Raw genomic sequence first — 18,250 nt, forward strand, 5'->3', positions numbered from 1 at the left:
TTTTGCCAAGTTAGTCAATGAAGAAGCTCCGTTGATAACATTTGAAGCAAATGGGCACACATACAACTATGGGTACTACCTTGCAGATGGGATCTACCCGAAGTGGAGTACTTTTGTCAAGCTTATCCAATAACTCAAAGGTAAGAAAGAACTCATATTTTATAATGTACACACGACGGCTAGGAAAGACGTCGATAGGGCATTTGAGATTTTGCAATCCCAATTTTCTATTGTGCGAAGACCAACTAGATTCTCAGATAAAAAAACTTTGGTATGTCATGACTGCTTGTATGATCATGCATAACATGATTATGAAGAATGAGCGTGGACATGATTTATACTACACCTACTATGATCTTATGAGCGTACACATTATGCTAGTGAGCAAAAGGGAGTGAATCAGACGTTTCATGAAGGTTATACTATAAAGTTAAAGACTCCGATGTACACGATCTTTAGAAGGATTTAACGAAGGAGTATTGAAAATGGCATGGTGAAAGAGCCATCTAATTTTATAGTTTGTTGTATTGTGTAAGAAGTTTATTGTATTTGTGTTGCATTTTATGTTGTGAATTTAATTAATTATGTAATAATTTGATATTATGGACATGTAAAATTTTTAAGTTTTAATTCGGAGTGTTTTTATTTCAAATTATGCGGCTGTTTACATCTTCATTTTGCATCACCTATTGAAGTTGTACTTTTCATCTTCGTTTGCATCATTTGTTAGAGTTGATACTCTGTAAAGATGTAAAGAACACATTTTAAAAATGCATATTTGACATCTTCTGTTTTTACATATTCGAGCTTGCATCTTTTATTGATTGAAGATGCTCTAAGCAAGCAACATAATAGCCGACCCCTCGAAGCTGGACATGAAGGTGAGGTGTTCGAGCCATTCTGTAACTTGGCACGTATCTGAGGATTAATAAAGGGGTACGATCAACCCTTACTGGCACACGTCGCTCTCATGGAATCTTTCGCGTGCACCCTATTTCTTGATGTATTCTTAACATTTCCTAGGGGATTGATTGCCGGGATATTCTACTTCTACGCGGGACAATGACCGTCCAGTAACGGACGAACCAGCTGCCAGATTCACTCGGAAAAATCATAAATCTGCACGGTCGTCAGATGTTCTTGCATATAAAACTGCACGGTCGTCAGATTTTCTTGCGTGCAGGCTGATCCTGCGGAATCAGGATCTCTGGTGGGGCACCACGCCAATAAACTGAGAGAGATCCATGGCCTCATCGACACACTCTTTATGCTGATCAATTTGATGTGCTACACTGTGATGGCGAAAGGGGCCGTCGACAACTTATTGCTGTTACTCTCAAGAGATAATTAACAAGGGGATGATTTGGACATGGAGTTTTTGCTCCCGAGCACAAATGCTCCCACATAAACAGTAAATAAAAAAAACAATAAAAAATGTTTTTTTTATGAACTTTGATAAATGTTTTGTATACCAGGGAGCATTTGAGCTCAGGAACAGAATAGGACTTTCGGTGATTCGTCAATCATTATGAGCCAAGTGTCGATTTTTCTTTCTTTCTCTCTCTCCCCCTCTCCTTATTTGAACCAGTAAACATGGGAAACTCCTTTCTGTGCTGATGTTTCATGTTAACCTACCATCTAGGACTGCGGAGGCCTTGGACACGGCCCTTGCGCCTCTGTATATCTCGTGCTGCAACAGCCGCCAGGACTCCGACGTGTTGAGCTTCTGCGCGTTGGCGATCGCTGAGACGATGCCGGGGAACGCCTTGGTGCCCCAGTCGTCCTGGTCCGACGACGCATAAATCTGCCAAGGGAGGGAAACCATCACCGCTGTCAGTTTCAGAGTCACTTCAGGCCAGGGGTCAGACAAGCAGTATGCAACAAGCTTGCTGCGTCGATACTGCCTACTGCTCCCTCTGTAAACTACTTCCTCCGTTCCAAAATAAACGACTCAAAAATGACTCTACTTTATACTAAAGTTGGTATAAAACCGAGTCATTTTTAAGTCACTTATTTTGGGACGAAGGAATTAATATAAAAGTGTTTAGATCATTAAATAGTGATCTAAACACTTTTATATTAGTTTATAGAGGGAGTACTACTCACCATGTGTTTGTACCACGGCCTCCCCGCGAGCCCTTCTCGGTTGGTGAAGGCTCGCTCCGCCATCATCAATCGGTCGTTGATCTCTCTAACTTTCAGTGTGCGTTCCCTCGTGTTTTGGCCCCACTTTTGTGCTTGCAGCACCTATTATCACGAGGAAAGTGGACGTTTTAGCTGGAAATTTCGGTGAAAGCTACACGTCATGCAATTCTGCTTTCCAGTGGAATTTTTGTTCACGTAGTACCTTCTTATCCATGTGAATTTTCGTGGCCGCCTTCTCAAGCTGCTTGATTGACTTGTGCAGAGGGGTGAAACTGACGGCACACCCACGGCATCCTTCCTCCACAACTTTTGAGCTCTCCTGCAGTAAGCAAGACGGCACATCAGTCCATGTGTCAAGCAGTTGTTGGAGCTACTCCTACACGCCACACTTAATGATAATTTAATTATAACGTGTGTGTCAATCAATAAGAAGCTAGTCTACATCATGATTCTGATTCAGTTCGCGTGATGAAACTGAATCAGGGGTTTACCCTGTGCGTCTAAAAGTTGCCAATCTCAGTTGCCAGAAGAGAAGATACCTCCAATTCAGAAGCATATGAGACATAATTGAAGGGGATGATCTCATCATCTGCAAGTCTCAAAGCAATCAGACCCCAGACGCTCGCCACTGCACGACCACGTGGTCAAATGGATTAGTCAACGATATAATGGAACACCGATTGTACTTTTTGAATTTGAAATGATAGCTCGTTCAGTACATGCTACATGTCTGTGGAACAAGGGGTCTCCAAACCGCTCCATCCAAACAAAATCATCGTACAGCGAGTGGTAGACAGGGTACTCTGAAACTGCAAGAACAACAATATTTAGAGCAGATGCTAGAGGAGTGACATTAATACAAGCTGTAAAGATATGGTCTGCTAGCCTTCAGTTTTTTTGTTCTTAATCAAATTTATCAGAACAATGGCACCGAAAGGGAGCAGAGTATTTTAGGCTTATGCGTCAGCAAGAACATTTTCACCTACATAGTCCATAAGACATGTCAAGTGACGGGACTCCAATATGCTGGACAAAAGCTGCAAAGTCTGTTCCCGCACCGGCCACTCTTGCAATCTGAAGATAGGAACTAAAACTTCAGCGCATGAAAAATAATGTTTCAAATAAATGAAGCTCTCATGATTATTCATTGCGCAATAACAGAAGTATATGACCATTCCATCACTGCACCCACCGGAGGATTTTGCCGAATCATATAGTCATACAAGGTATGAGATGGATCATCAGGATCGGGTACCTTCAAGAAAAAAAGAAGGAAGGATCGAATAAATAAATAAATTTGGAATTAATGCACATGGGTCTATAATTATTTAACTCAGTGCTGCTCATGACTTTGAAAAATTATGATTATAATTAACGTTATATTTTTCATGATTATCAATTGCTTATAAAGAATTTAGGAGCAGAGCGTAAATACCATTCTGCTTGCTTCCTTGATCAATTCATCGAGTTGAGGGGTTGCGCGGGGCATAAGACCCCCAGGCCCAAACACTGATATGTCCACATTCAGATAAGCAACAGCTCTTGAAGCAAGCATATCCATGTTGTCCTCGACCCATTCCGTAGACCCTGTCTGAGATATTGGATGTTTCTACACTTTAAGCGCTTACACCTGAGAAATAAGCAAAGCATCTGAGAGCACGCACGCGAGCAAGAACATACCAGCGCAAACTCTTCTGCATCCCAACTGCAGACGATGATTGTTCGCCTTGGCCTCCATCCTTTCTTTTCTAGCTTTGACAGCCTCTCTGCAATCTATAAACAAAAAGTAGGGTACTGGGTCATTATCCTCTGTTTATCAAAGATGTCTTGCGTTCAGAACGGATATAGGTAAGGTTGATTACCTCGAGCATAGCTGCTGTCCCGCTGTTGGGATCCACTGCCCCAAACGTCCAGGCATCGCGATGGTTGCCTATGATCACATACCTGCAGAAAATACAGAGGTAAACTGAACATTGTGAGCTTTGGCTTGGGCATGCCTCAGGGAGAATCCGATGCTTGATCCCAGTATAAAATTTCATACTTAGAATCTAGCCATCACCTTATAAAATGCAATCTCTACCCTTCAGGTTGGCTTCGGTTGATAAAGTAACTACTCGGGCTGTAACACCTAATTTACTACTGACTTCATTATCTGGGTTGACTGTCAGAATCTACGGAAGAATAGGAGTAATACTGTAAATTATTTACCTGTCAGGCTCTTCTTTCCCTTGTATCACAGCAAAGACATTTTCGATGGTTGCGAGGGTGTCATTTCCCTGCGGGTCACAAGGCGTAGAAATGAGAGGAGAGTGCTTGCTCAGTAATGCAGGCTAGACAAGAAAGGGATGGCCCATGATTGTAGGAACGCCGGGGTGGGCCCACTCACGATGTATGTGAGATTCAGCACGGCGGGGCCGGGCCCGATCCGGTACACGGGCGCGCCCTCGCCGCCCTGCCACTCCGGTGGAGCCACGCCGCCGCCCATCGCCTTCTGGATTGTCTCCCCGTCCCTCCCCGACACCGGCAGCGCGGGGATGCCGGGCATCGCCTCGCTCCCTTCCACCTCCTCCATGGTCAGGCGCTCGCAGTCCTCCCCTGCGGCGCACGACGGCCACATCGGCGTCGTCGGGTCGCCGTTCCCGTAGTACAGGGTGCCCACCTGAACGCCGCTTGGCGGCAGCCACCGCGCTTTGGGGAAATACTTTCGCTTCCCCTTGGCCCCGGGGCCGCCGAAGTCCTTGGCGTCGGTGTAGATGATCGCCGCGGCGGCGCCGGCGTCCCGAGCATTCCGCACCATGTCCTCGCAGTGGATGTCCCCGTAGCGCGCGAGGACGACCTTCCCGGCGACGTCCACGCCGCGGGAGGCGAGGTAGGCGTAGTCCTTCCTGTCGCCGTAGTTGGCGTACACGACCTCGGCGGCGACGGAGCCGGAGCCGGAGTAGGCGAAGTAGGTGGGGATGACCTCCGCCGCCGCATCGGCGTAGGGGTCGTTGGGGTAGGTGTCCTGGGTGAGGGAGAAGGACTTGGTGGCGCGGCCGGGCCCCGCGGAGAGGGAGAGGGAGCGGTGGACGGGGTAGGAGAGGAGGACGGAGTAGGGCGTGACGCGGGTGGGGAAGGAGAGGGAGGCGAGCGCGGCGCGGACGTACTCGGCGGCGAGGGCGTTGGCCGGGGTGCCGGCGACGTGCGGGCGGAGGGTGAGCGCGCGGAGGTGCGCGGCGGCGCTGGCGTTGGAGCCGAGGGTGAGGAAGAGCGCGTGGTAGCGCGACGACGGGGCGGGCGCGTGGAGGAGGTGGTGGGAGGCCACCAGGGCCGCGGCGATGGCCAGGAAGGCGAGGAACCTGCGCCTCCCCGTGCCGCCGGCGGCGGCCGCGGGGTGGCGTAGGAGCGGCTGCTGCTTGCCGTGGCCAGACATTCTACGGCTGCTGCCTGCACTGACACGTTACCACTCTCAGTGTGCCGATGTATATATTGTCGTCGCGATGACTCCACCATGGCATCACACCCCTCTCGGCGGCGTCGTGCTCAGACGGTTGTCCAGCAGCGAGCAGCGTTATGAATCGGCCGTATACTTTTTGGCGCATTGGTGCCTTCCATTCCACGAAAATCGCCTCGCGGCCAACGTGCTGACTCCACGAGCTAGGTACCGCAACAATTCAACTGCATATGAGTATACCTGACAAATAAAGTAATGTCGATGACCCTATTCATCTTTAAATAAACTTATTATCTCCGGATCTAGATCCATTCTAAATAAGAAAACTAGTACTCCCTCCGTTCCAAAATAAATGTCTTAAGCTTAGTATAACTTTATACTAGCTCTAGTATAAAGTTGAGACAGTTATTTTGGGACGAAGGGAGTACTACCTTGAGCAAATGTTGATAAAAGAACCAAACACAGAGAATCTTTCCTTTTTCATTTCTCAATGAATAAATAAAGGTGGCTGCTACAATCATCCGAAGGAATTCTTAGAAAAATCATGCGCATGTTCCGTCTGATCAACACGTTGGGGTCGTCAGATCACAGCAGGCAGCGGTTAGCACAGCAGCTTAGACGCAGCGTCATTGCAGCCCCCGCACACCTTTAACGCACCACAAAACAGCATGTGGTGAGCTCCATTGAAATCGGACGGAATTCGAAGGCAGCACTGACACTCAAGCGAACCTTCATTGCAACTCCGGCCAATCCATAGTAGCCCTGACAAAGCTCCAACGCAGCACCGCGCTCTAGCGAAGCTCCATTAAAAGTCTGGCCGAGCTTCATTGGGCGCAGTATCTTAAGTACGACAGTTATGTTACGGCTGCAGCCTGCACTGACACGTTACCACTCTCCATGCCATGAAAATCGCCTCGCGACAACATGCGGACTCCACGAGCTACGTGCTGCAACTATTCAACTGCATATGAAATGAACTAATGTCGATGACCCCATTCATGCTTAAATAAACTTATCTCTAGATCTAAATCGATTCTCATTAAGGCTACTCAGAATAGAAGTTATATACTAATATGACATCATATGATATCATCATATGATATTATGTTGATATTATCTTTATAATGCATAGTATTATATGTTTAAGAGCAACTTCAACGCGCCGTCCCAAACAGACGTCGTTTTTATCGGTTTTTTGTCTGTTTGGGTCGGCCGCCCTCTCGACGGCCGCCCTGTTTAATATTTGAGTCGATAGTGTGTCTAACATCCGCGACCCATTTCATGTTCGCGTACACATCTGAAAAGGCCCGCGGCCGTAGATGGGGAACAACGGCCATGTCATGGCCCAAAGTTCATGTCGGCACCAATGCCAGCGGCGAACAAACAATGCAAGCTTCAAAAGAAAACACCACACAGTTCATGTTGGCGCGCTGGCTAGCGGGCGGCACATATGCCAGCACACAAAAAAGGATGAGAGTTTGACCCAAAGCCATAGCGGTCGTGGTCATGCCAGCACACTTGCCACCATACAAAAAAGGTTGGCGCTCGCTGCCATGGACCACTCATCGTCGAACTTGAGCATGTCGGCCTGCATCTTCTCGAACCACGACCTCTTCCTTGGCGACACGGTGTTGAGATCCACCTGTTGGAAATATGCCCTAGAGGCAATAATAAAATGGTTATTATTATAGTTCCTTGTTCGTGATAATTGTCTATTGTTCATGCTATAATTGTATTAACCGAAAACCATAATAAATGTTTGAATACATAGACCACAACATGCCCCTAGTGAGCCGCTAGTTGACTAGCTCGTTGATCAATAAATGGTCATGATTTCCTGGCCATGGACATTGGATGTCGTTGATAATGAGATCACATCATTAGGAGAATGATGTGATGGACAAGACCTAATCCTAAGCATAGAACAAGATCGTGTAGTTCGTCTGCCAGAGCTTTTCTAATGTCAAGTATCATTTCCTTAGACCATGAGATCGTGCAACTCCCGGATACCGTAGGAATGCTTTGAGTGTATCAAACGTCACAACGCAACTTGGTGATTATAAAGGTGCACTACAGGTATCTCCAAAAGTGTCTGTTGGGTTGGTATGAATCGAGACTGGGATTTGTCACTCCGTGTGACGAAGAGGTATCTCTGGACCCACTCAGTAATACATCATCATAATGAGCTCAATGTGACTAAGGAGAGGTGTCTTGGTCATGTCTGCATGGTTCCCGAACCCGTAGGGTCTACACACTTAAGGTTCGGTGACGCTAGAGTTGTAATGGGAATTGTACATGTGGTTACCGAAAGTTGTTCGGAGTCCTGGATGAGATCCCGGATGTCACGAGGAGTTCCGGAATAGTCCGGTGGTGAAGATTTATATATGGGAAGTCCAGTTTCAGTCACCGGAAAGGTTTCGGGGTTTATCGGTATTGTACCGAGACCACCGAAAGGGTACCGGGGGTCCACCGGGAGGGTCCACGTGTCCCGGAGGGCCACATGGGCCGAAAGTGAGAGGGAACCAGCTCCCTGGTGGGCTGGTGCAAGCCACCAAATGGGGCCCAAGGCGCCGAGGGCTAAAACCCTAGGGCGTGGGGCTGCCTCCCTTCAACTTGGGAGGCAAGCCTCCCCTAGGGTTGCCGCTGCCCCCTCCTAGGGTTTCCTAGGGTGGCTGTCCCCCTCTCCCCTTCCTCCTGTAAATAGAGGAGGGTTTGTGAAAGGATCGATATGGTTGGCTAGAGGGGGGGGGGTGAATAGACAACGACCACTTTTTAATTAATCTTAGCAAGTTAAGGTAAACACTATACGGGTTCACAAATAATATGGCAATGAGGTGAACCCTATAGAAGCTAACAACGAGAGCTATTAAGACAAGTAAGATATAGTCACAAGCATAAGCAAATACAAAGTAAAGGATAGAGATAACCACAAGTCGAACCGATGGAGACGAGGATGTGTTACCGAAGTTCCTTCCCTTTGACAGGAAGTACGTCTCCGTTGGAGCGGTGTGGAGGCACAATGCTCCCCAAAAAGCCACTAAGGCCACCGTATTCTCCTCACGCCCTCGCACGATGCAAGGTACCGTGATTCCACTATAGGTTCCCTTGAAGGCGGCGACCGAACCTTTACAAACAAGGTTGGGGCAACTCCACACAAAGCTTGGAGGCTCCCAACTAAACCACGAAGCTTCACCACAATGGAATATGGCTTCGAGGTGACCTCAACCGTCTAGGATGCTCAAACACCCAAGAGTAACAAGATCCGCAAGGGATTGGTGGGGGAATCAACTTTTCTCTTGGCGGAAGTGTGGATCTAGGCCTTCTCAACCAATCCCTAAAGAATCAACAAGTTTGATTGGCTAGGGAGAGAGATCGGGCACTTTTGAGCTTAGGGAGCAACAATCGAGCTTAGAGAGGTAAGAGATAGGGTTCCTCAGCTAGAAGAACCCTTTATATAGTGGGGGAAAAAATCAGACCGTTTTCCCACTCTCTGCCCGAGCTCCAGCGGTACTACCGCTGGTACTCCAGCGGTACTACCGCTGAACAGGAGCGGTACTACCGCTGCCTGGTGGTACTACCGCTGGATGCAGCGGTACTACCGCTGGGCCTCCAGCGGTACTACCGCTGACATCAGCGGTACTACCGCTGGCCCCTTGGTAGTGCACAAACACTACTACCGCCGAGAAAGTCTTCGCAAAAGGGTCCGTCCACGAACTACCGCTAGGTAGGTGGAACAAAGCACCTGGAGCGGTACTACCGCTGGCCAGGGGCGGTACTACCGCCAGCTAGCGGTACTACCGCTGGAACCAGCGGTACTACCGCTGGGGACCATTTTGCAGAGATGCTAAAAACAAAGAGGCGAGGGCCGCTCCAAAGATAAAGGAAAGGGAGAATGTGACGTGTGCGTGTGCAAAGATAGATTCCACCCAAACCTTTCCACTACGGATCCCCTCTTAATAGTACGGCTTTCCTATGACTCAAATAAAGAGAATCATAGAGAGCGTCGTGCTTCCGATCCATGAGAGAGGAGACGAATCGTCTTGTGCCGTTGACGTGTGTTATCTGAAACCTTAACACACACGGTTAGTCCTGTACGGTACTGTCATCAATCACCAAAATTACTTAGGCATAAACTATGCCCCAACAATCTCCCCCTTTTTGGTGGATTGATGACAATACCGGATTTGCACAGAGAATAATATGAGAACAAAAAGATAGAGATATATGACAATACGGGGCATATGACTCACAGCATATGATGGGAATAAATCTCACATAAGAGCATGTCTCACAAAAGATAGCAAACGAGAATCAAAGCAAGTTCGAAGCAAACCATACGAAATAAAGCAAAGCAATGCAAAGTTCGAATATGAAAGCAAATCCTAGACTGTCTCCCCCTTTGGCACAAGACACCAAAAAGGGGCACACCTAATGCCACAGGTAACTACTCCTCGTCTTCAGCATCACCAGACTCGTCTGTCCCCTCCTGGTCGGTCTGCTCCTCCTCTTCCGCCTCATCGCCAGACCGCTGGTACCCTTGAGCCTGCATCCAAGTAGCCTCAGGAGTGATGTCGTCCTCTGAGCCGCTGGAGATGTCCACATCCAAGGTCCTGAGAACACGCTTATGCCTCTGGCGGCTCTGCTTCTGAGCCACGTGTGTCTGGTACTGACCCTTGGCCTGCATAGAGAAAAGTGTCTTCATCTTGTCCTGCAGTTTGATAGCCCAAGATGGCATGGTAGACGAGCGGGACTGAGAGGCGGTTCCTCTGTCAGCAGCAGTCTCTGTATCAGTATCCATGTGCTGAGAGGATGTAGATGGGTTGGCCCACTTGTCCTTGACGCGAAGCCTGATCGGGTCATGCACAATGTAATCAGACTGAGCGTAGAGCAGCTCCTCCGGAAAATCCTCTTGCCACTTATGGCGAATGTAAGGAAACAGGTAAGGCCCGTAGATGGGAACCTTACGCATGATGATGCAGTTCCAGAGCTCTGTGAACATCACATCAGAAATATCCAGCTGAGCAGACTCCTGAGACATAGCCTCCTCACACAGCAGCAACATCTCAGCCAAGGAGCCATGAACCTCGTCAAAGTTACCAATGCGAGGGAAGAGGGTGTTGCGAAAGATCCGGTGCATGATGTCCAGGTGCTTGGGAAGCACCCCCTTCCTCAGATAAAGTTTCTGCAGTCTGTCCTTTGCGGGGGGCCTATCGGTGGGGGCTACAGCATGAGGACGCAGCCCAAGAGGAGTGTCAGCACCCTGGAAGTCAATGTGAAGGAATTGCATGAACTCATGCCAGGTACCGGTCATCTTCTTTGACCCAGTCATCCACACCATGGAACGCTCTACATCAGGAGAGAAATGGACTGTGACATAAAACTGAGCAACAACAGTGGGATCAAAATCCGTCTTGAAGGTGATGATATCCTTGATGCCGAGTTTGTCAACGAGAGAGAGGGCATCACCAAAGTAGTCCATGTTCCGCTGAAGATGTGCCAGGTCAATCCACTGAACAGAGACATAGTTCTTCTTGAAATGAGCTACCACATCACGGTAGATCCTGCACTGGTCCTTTGCCCAGACATGGTCTACATCCTTGATCACTTCCCTCTCGTTGAGATAGGGGTTCTTGGTGCGAAACTGCAGAAAGTCATTGGGGGACATTGTTCGGATATTGACCTTCTTATCCTTGTGAGCGACCTTCTTGAAGGACTTCTTCTTTGGTGGCAGACCCCTCGGAAGCCTCTTGGTTGCGGTATTGTTTGGACTGCGTGTCCCGTTGGGGGTTCGAACGGCGAGAAGAGCCACCTGTGACACAGAACACATAGCGAAAAAAGAGGCGACAAGAAGAGTCAAGGCAATGAATCTTGAAAACGCAAAACAAGTAAACACGCATTGCTAAGCAAAAAAACACAGAAAAAATACATAGTGAGTGCTCAAGGCGGTAGTACCGCCACCCCTGGCGGTAGTACCGCTGGGGGTCATAGCGGTAGTACCGCTACCCCTGGCGGTAGTACCGCTGGGGGTTTGACTTTCAGATCTGATATATAAAAATCGTTTTTCGAGGGCATGGGCTGAATATGAACACTAAGACTTACACCCCAGCCCTACTGTCATGAGGAACACTTAGTAACACGAAATAAGTACATGCCTAGGCAAGAGAGAGCACGTTTTAGATCTAATCCAAAAGTTCAAGTGCTAGATCTAAAACGAGTAAATCCTAGGGCATGGCAACCAACTCAACAACAAACAATAGAACCTATACTCCCCTCAAATATCTCCTTCGTGACATCCAAGAACTAGCCATAAGATCAAAGATATGGATCCAATCCCCAATGCTCCTAACCCTAGAACACGAACATCAACCAAATAGAAGAAGGGAGGAGCTTTACCGGGATTCATGGCTCTTGGAGGAGGAAGAAGAGGTGAAGCAACCCTTCCAAACCAACGGGGAGAAGGAGCTCCATGAAGTGAGATCCAACCAGGGAGATTTCGGGCTAGGGGAGGGAGGAGCCGCGAGGAAGAAGAAACAGATGAGAAAATCGGGCTCCCCCTCCCTTTATATAGCCCAAGGGGTACGGGCCAGCGGTAGTACCGCTGGGGTGCAGCGGTAGTACCGTTGGGGTCCTGGCGGTAGTACCGCTCCCCCCTTGAAACCCTAGAAATTTTCTAGCCGGTCGTGTTAGATTTTGAATCCTGGCGGTAGTACCGCCATACCTGGCGGTAGTACCGCTGGGGTCCTGGCGGTAGTACCGCTACCCCTGGCGGTAGTACCGCTGGGGTCCTGGCGCTAGCACCGCTACCCCTGGCGGTAGTACCGCTACCCTGGCGGTAGTACCGCTGTAAATGTTGCAACACGGCTAAGGAAAAAGGATGAACTTGGGCACAGGACAAGTGAGTAAAAAGAGATGGCATCCAAGAAAATGTACCGACTTGTCATTGTATATCCTTTCTTCTATACGCAAGAAAGGATGGAGGGGCGGTGGCCGAGGCCACCTATGTTTGAGATAATGGTATGACACCGCGAAGAATTATCCTTGGGTTCATGACCAATGCTCGTCTTTGAAGCACAAGTGTCATTTGACAATGGCTAAAGTGAAAGACTAGATTGATTTACGCATAATGGGGGGAGGGAAAGTTCATTGAGAGAACAACACTCCCCCTATGTCCATGCCTACATCTAGACCAAGATGGAATGCGAAGTGAGGTGCAATATGCCTAGTTTCAATCCACATTACTTGAATCAATGATATTTAGCTCATGCCTTAACTCCCGGAACCTTGCTTCATCTAGAGGCTTAGTGAAAATATCTGCAAGTTGTTTTCCAGTGTGGATGAAGTGGACCTCAATATCACCTAGCTTGATATGTTCACAAATGAAGTGATGACGAATATCAATATGTTTGGTTTTGCTATGTTGCACTCGGTTGAGGGAAATATTGATAGCGCTTTGATTGTCACATAGAAGAGGCACTTTGTCACAAGTGACACCATAATCCTTTAGAGTTTGCCTCATCCATAGCAATTGTGCACAACAACTTGCAGCTGCCACATACTCAGCTTCGGTGGATGATAAGGAGACACAGTTCTGCTTCTTTGAAGAACAACTTACCAAAGAGCGACCAAGGAATTGGCATCCTCCAGACGTTGACTTCCTCTCCACACAATCTCCAGCCCAATCGGAGTCAGAATAGCCGACAAGATTGAAGTTTGCTCCTTTGGGATACCAGAGGCCAAAGTTTGGGGTATGAGCCAAATATCGAAAGATTCGTTTGACAGCCATGTAATGACTTTCTTTTGGTGCGGATTGAAACCGCGCACATATCCCTACACTCAACATAATATCCGGTCTAGATGCACAGAGGTAAAGGAGGGATCCAATCATGGAGCGGTATACCTTTTGATCCACTGCTTTACCATTGGGATCACTGTCAAGCTTGCATCTGGTTGGCATGGGGAACTTGACCGGTTTGACATCTTCGAGCTCGAACCGTTTGAGCATGTCTTGAGTGTACTTGGCTTGTTTGATGAATGTCCCTTCTAGACCTTGTCTAATCTCGAACCCGAGGAAGAACTTCAACTCTCCCATCATGGACATCTCAAACTTCTCAGTCATTAGTGCAGCAAATTCTTCATTGAATGAAATGTTAGGAGAGCCAAAGATAATATCATCAACATATAGTTGGCATATGAACAAATCCCCTTTAACCCTCTTAGTAAAAAGAGTGGGATCAATCTTCCCAATTTCAAACCCACGATCTTGTAAGAACTCAGTAAGATACTCATACCACGCGCGTGGGGCTTGTTTAAGGCCATAGAGTGCCTTATTGAGTTTGTACACATGATTGGGGAGCTTGGGATGTTCGAATCCCGGGGGTTGTTTGACATAGACCAACTCATTCAAAGGACCATTAAGAAATGCACTTTTCACATCCATTTGCTGTAATTTGAAGTTATGATGAGAAGCAAATGCAAGTAACATGCGAATAGATTCTAGACGAGCAACAGGGGCAAAGGTTTCACCATAGTCGATACCCTCGACTTGGGAGTAGCCTTGAGCCACCAATCTTGCCTTGTTTCGAATCACAACTTCATTGGCATCTTGCTTGTTCTTGAATATCCATTTGGTCCCGATGACATTATGTTCCTTCGTTGGCCGAGGCACTAAATCCCAGACTTGGTTGCGCTCGAAGTTGTTAAGTTCTTCGTGCATGGCCATAAGCCAATCCTCATCATCGAGCGCTTCCTGTACCTGTTGAGGTTCACAATACGAGACAAACGCGTGATGCTCACAATAATTCCAAAGCTGTTGACGGGTGGATACTCCCCTTTTTAAACTGCCAAGAACATTCTTCATAAGATGTGACTTGGCTCTCAGCTTGTTCGCATTCTTGGCTACTCGACGCTCCAAGAGTTCTTCATTAGATAACGGAGGAGCATCGACTTGTTTCTTTTGTTTGCCCTTGCGTCTTGAGCCGGTTGTTGGAGCTCCAGACGGGAATTGTGAGACAGTCTCCTGATCATCTTGTCCTTCGACTTGAGCAGGTTCACTAGTTTGATCTTGTATTAGTGGTTGCTCTTGATCTTGATCTTGTGCTGGTTCGGGGTCTTGGAGTAGATCTTGAATATCATGGGGCACATCACCATTGTTAGGCAATTGATCTTGACCGTGAGCTTGATCAACTTGTTGAGATTCTTCTCTTTGTTCATCGGAAGCGTGTGGGGCTTGTGGGGGTGATGGATCCACTTGAGTAGAGCATTGTCCTTCTCCTTCGGCCACAAGGGGTTCCTCAATGGGGAGTATTTGACCAATCCCCATTCTTCTTATGACTTCGGGAGGAATTTCATCACCTATATCACAAAGACCACTTTGCACCACTTGTGAGCCATTATTTTCGTCAAACTCTACGTTACACGTCTCCTCAATTAGTCCGGTGGACTTGTTGAGGACACGGTAAGCATGAGAGTTTGTAGCATAACCAACAAAGATACCCTCATGTGCTCTAGAATCAAATTTAGCTAACCGAGCTCCCTTTTTGAGAATGAAACACTTACAACCGAATACCCGGAAGTACTTGAGATTGGGTTTGTTTCCAGATAGAATCTCATACGGAGTCTTGTTCAAGCCTTTGCGGATGTAGAGCCGATTGGACGCATGACATGCTGTGTTGATGGCCTTTGCCCAGAAGTTGTATGGAGATTTGAATTCTGCCATCATTGTTCTTGCAGCGTCTATCAAGGTCCGGTTCTTCCTTTCTGCCACGCCGTTTTGCTGAGGGGTATATGGTGCAGAATATTGGTGCTTTATCCCTCATCACCTAGAAACTCATCTAGGGTATAGTTCTTGAACTCGGTGCCGTTGTCACTCCTAATCATCAAGGTCTTTGCTTCATGTTGACGTTGCGCTTCATTAGCAAAGTTGATGACCGTTTGTTGAGTTTCACTCTTCCTTTTGAAGAAATATACCCAGGTATATCTTGAGTAGTCGTCAACAATCACTAAGCAATATTTTCTGCCTCCAAGACTATCAAATATTGGAGGACCAAACAGATCCATATGGAGAAGTTCCAATGGCCTCTTAGTGTAGATAAGAGTCGTTGGACGATGAGCAGTTTCATGAATCTTTCCTTCAATGCAAGCACTGCAAACACGATCTTTAGCAAAGCTCACATTTGTTAGTCCACGAACATGGTCCCCTGTCAGAAGACTTTGCAAAGATCTCATATTGACATGAGCTAAACGACGATGCCAAAGCCAGCCCACGTCAACTTTAGCCATTAAACATGTCGCAGTCTTAGTGGGCCGCTTTGAGAAGTTCACCACATAGAGACCATTTTCGACATGTCCAACATAGGCTACTTTAAGAGTCTTGCTCCTTAGGAGGACCACAGTGTCAATATTAAAGAATGTGGAAAAACCCATGATTGCAAGTTGACGAACCGAAAGTAAATTGTAGGCAAGTGACTCAACAAGCATGACCTTCTCAATAGATAAATCTTGAGAGACGACCACCTTACCAAATCCCAATACCTTTGACGAGGATGCATCGGCGAATTGGACATGGGTGGGCATAGATGGAGAAGGATGCACATCCACCACTAAGTCCTTGCTTCCGGTCATATGATTTGTTGCTCCACTATCGAGCAACCATGACACCCCACCGGAAGCAAACTCCTGCAATAGATCAAGGCTTGATTTTAGGTACCCATTTTTAATGGGTCCTTTCATGTTAGAGACAAGGGTCTTAGGAACCCAGATAGCCCATTCAATATCTTCATCGTAGGAACCAACAAATCGGGCATAAACATGCCCATCACTAGCACAACATAAAACATAAGAAGAATTGAGTTTGCCGGCTATGTTAGTAGGAGCGGTTTTGCCCTTCTTGGGGTTCCCATAGTCCACCTTGTTCCTGTTCACCTTCTGAGTCCCCTCACCCTCTTTGACAAAGATGTCCATGAGGGTGAGAGATCATTTGTCCTTGTTCTTCCTTTTACCTTTTGACTTGGAGGTAAGTCCAAGTCCTTCCTTTCCTACAACACCCTTTTGAGTGCTCAAGAGATCGTTCAGACTCTTCTCACCTTGTCTGCATGCCACAAGGCCCTTCTCAAGTTTCTCCTTTAACTTGGCATTTTCCTCCACAAGATGAACATGCTCACAACAGAGGTTAGTTGCACAAGTATTATCAATTAACACAAAGGGAGGACAAGTAGAGATCTCTTTGGTAAGCTTTGCTTGGATTTGATCATGAGACTCTTTCAGAGAGAAATGAACACCTTTCAAGGCTTTGTGGGCCTTGTCAAGTATGTCAAACTCTTCTTTGAGTCTGTCACGGCCAACCTCAAGAGCATACTTTTCAGATTTAAGCATGCGAGTAAGAAAAACATCATGACCTAGTTTCTTTTGCATTTTAGCGCAGTCATCGTTATATGACTCCTCAAGAGCCAAACGAAGAGTGCGCTATTCTTCTAGAGCACTAGATAATTCGGCAATTTCATCGGCATAGTCACCACTATGTCCCTGAAGCTCGGAGATGGTCTCCTCATGAGACTCAATGAGGTCAGTGGCCTCACCCAGTTGTTCCAAGAGAGCAACAAAGTGCTTCTTGGGTTCTCCCTTAATAGTGCATAGAAACTTATCAAGATCATGCTCATTAAGTTCTCCAACATCACTATCTTCTACACAATTTAACAATGAAGGAGCAGAAGCAATGTTGGTCTTAATGATGGGAGTTACCTGATTGGTACCTTTTGCCATGAGGCACTTGGTGATGTGGTTTTCGTTGGGGGCGTCGAAGAGAGACACCTTCTGGGAAGAGGTAGTGGCAATAGCAACAGTTGCCGTTGCCACTGTATCATCATCATCACCATCATCATCAGAAGGATACTCCTCCAGGGCCACCATCCCTTTTGGGTGAGGTTTCTTCACAAAGTTGTTCTTGATTGGAAATGATTTGGTTTTGTCTTTGCGAATGAGCTTGCCTCCGTTGTCTTCCCTTTTCTCATAGGAACATTCTGCCACGAAGTGACTCACGTTGCCACAGTTATAACATGTCCTTACTCGTTGTTTGGGTTTGAATCCACTTGAGTTGTTCTTGGTGAAGGTGGGTCTTGAGTTCCTTTTATTTCCCCAGAATTGCCTTGATGCAAGAGCCATGTGCTCATGATAAGCATACTTTGTGTCTTCAGGGCAGGTCTCTTCTTCCTCATCTTCTTCTTCTTCTTCAAGCACTGCTCTTGCTTTCAACGCAAGGTTGGGTGAAGTGGTTTTTGATCGGACACGAGCAAGTGCATTGTCGGCTGTTTCGTTCATGATTGACATTGCAATGAACTCATCCAACACTTCACTGGAAGACAAGGAGTGGAAGTCTGGCCGCTGACGAATGACAGATGACATGGCTTTGTTGAAAGGCATGATTGCTTTGAGGAACTTGCGCTTGACCCATGTATCATCCACATCCTTACTCCCATGATCCTTTAGTGCCACAGCAATAGCAGTCACCCTCCGATAGAGATCACGAGGGTCCTCGTCTTCCTTCATCACAAACTCATCGGCCTTATCAAGTATCACTTCATAGTTGGATCGTTGAATACTTGAGCTTCCCTTGTACAGCACCATAATATGCTCCCAACAATCCTTGGCCAATGTGAAGGAATGTAAGTGGGGAAGATC

General features: G+C 47.2%; 1 protein-coding gene across 1 annotated transcript; it reads right to left on the reverse strand.

Annotated features, from left to right (window-relative positions):
• Positions 1-1,428: 1,428 nt before the first annotated feature.
• On the reverse strand, positions 1,429-5,665 carry LOC123444369 (probable glutamate carboxypeptidase LAMP1). Its single transcript, XM_045121064.1, has 12 exons — positions 4,532-5,665; positions 4,354-4,421; positions 4,008-4,089; positions 3,826-3,918; positions 3,581-3,736; positions 3,338-3,400; positions 3,132-3,219; positions 2,865-2,954; positions 2,685-2,773; positions 2,348-2,464; positions 2,107-2,247; positions 1,429-1,804 (listed from the first exon to the last, which is right to left on the reverse strand). Exons 1-12 carry the CDS (start codon positions 5,555-5,557, stop codon positions 1,622-1,624), a joined length of 2,196 nt encoding a protein of 731 aa, XP_044976999.1. The 5' UTR covers positions 5,558-5,665; the 3' UTR covers positions 1,429-1,621.
• Between the last annotated feature and the right edge of the window lie 12,585 nt (positions 5,666-18,250).

This window comes from Hordeum vulgare, chromosome 3H (assembly GCF_904849725.1).
Source record: "Hordeum vulgare subsp. vulgare chromosome 3H, MorexV3_pseudomolecules_assembly, whole genome shotgun sequence".
In the NCBI taxonomy this organism is placed as follows: domain Eukaryota; kingdom Viridiplantae; phylum Streptophyta; class Magnoliopsida; order Poales; family Poaceae; genus Hordeum; species Hordeum vulgare.

Bases quoted from the DNA above. Each gene is read 5' to 3' on its own strand.
- LOC123444369 (XM_045121064.1), bottom strand. From the start codon at position 5,557: ATGTCTGGCCACGGCAAGCAGCAGCCGCTCCTACGCCACCCCGCGGCC. The intron at 4,422-4,531 runs GTGAGTGGGCCC...TGTGACCCGCAG, and splicing joins TGCTGAATCTCACATACATC to GGAAATGACACCCTCGCAAC. The intron at 2,955-3,131 runs GTAGGTGAAAAT...TTGTTCTTGCAG, and splicing joins TGACATGTCTTATGGACTAT to TTTCAGAGTACCCTGTCTAC.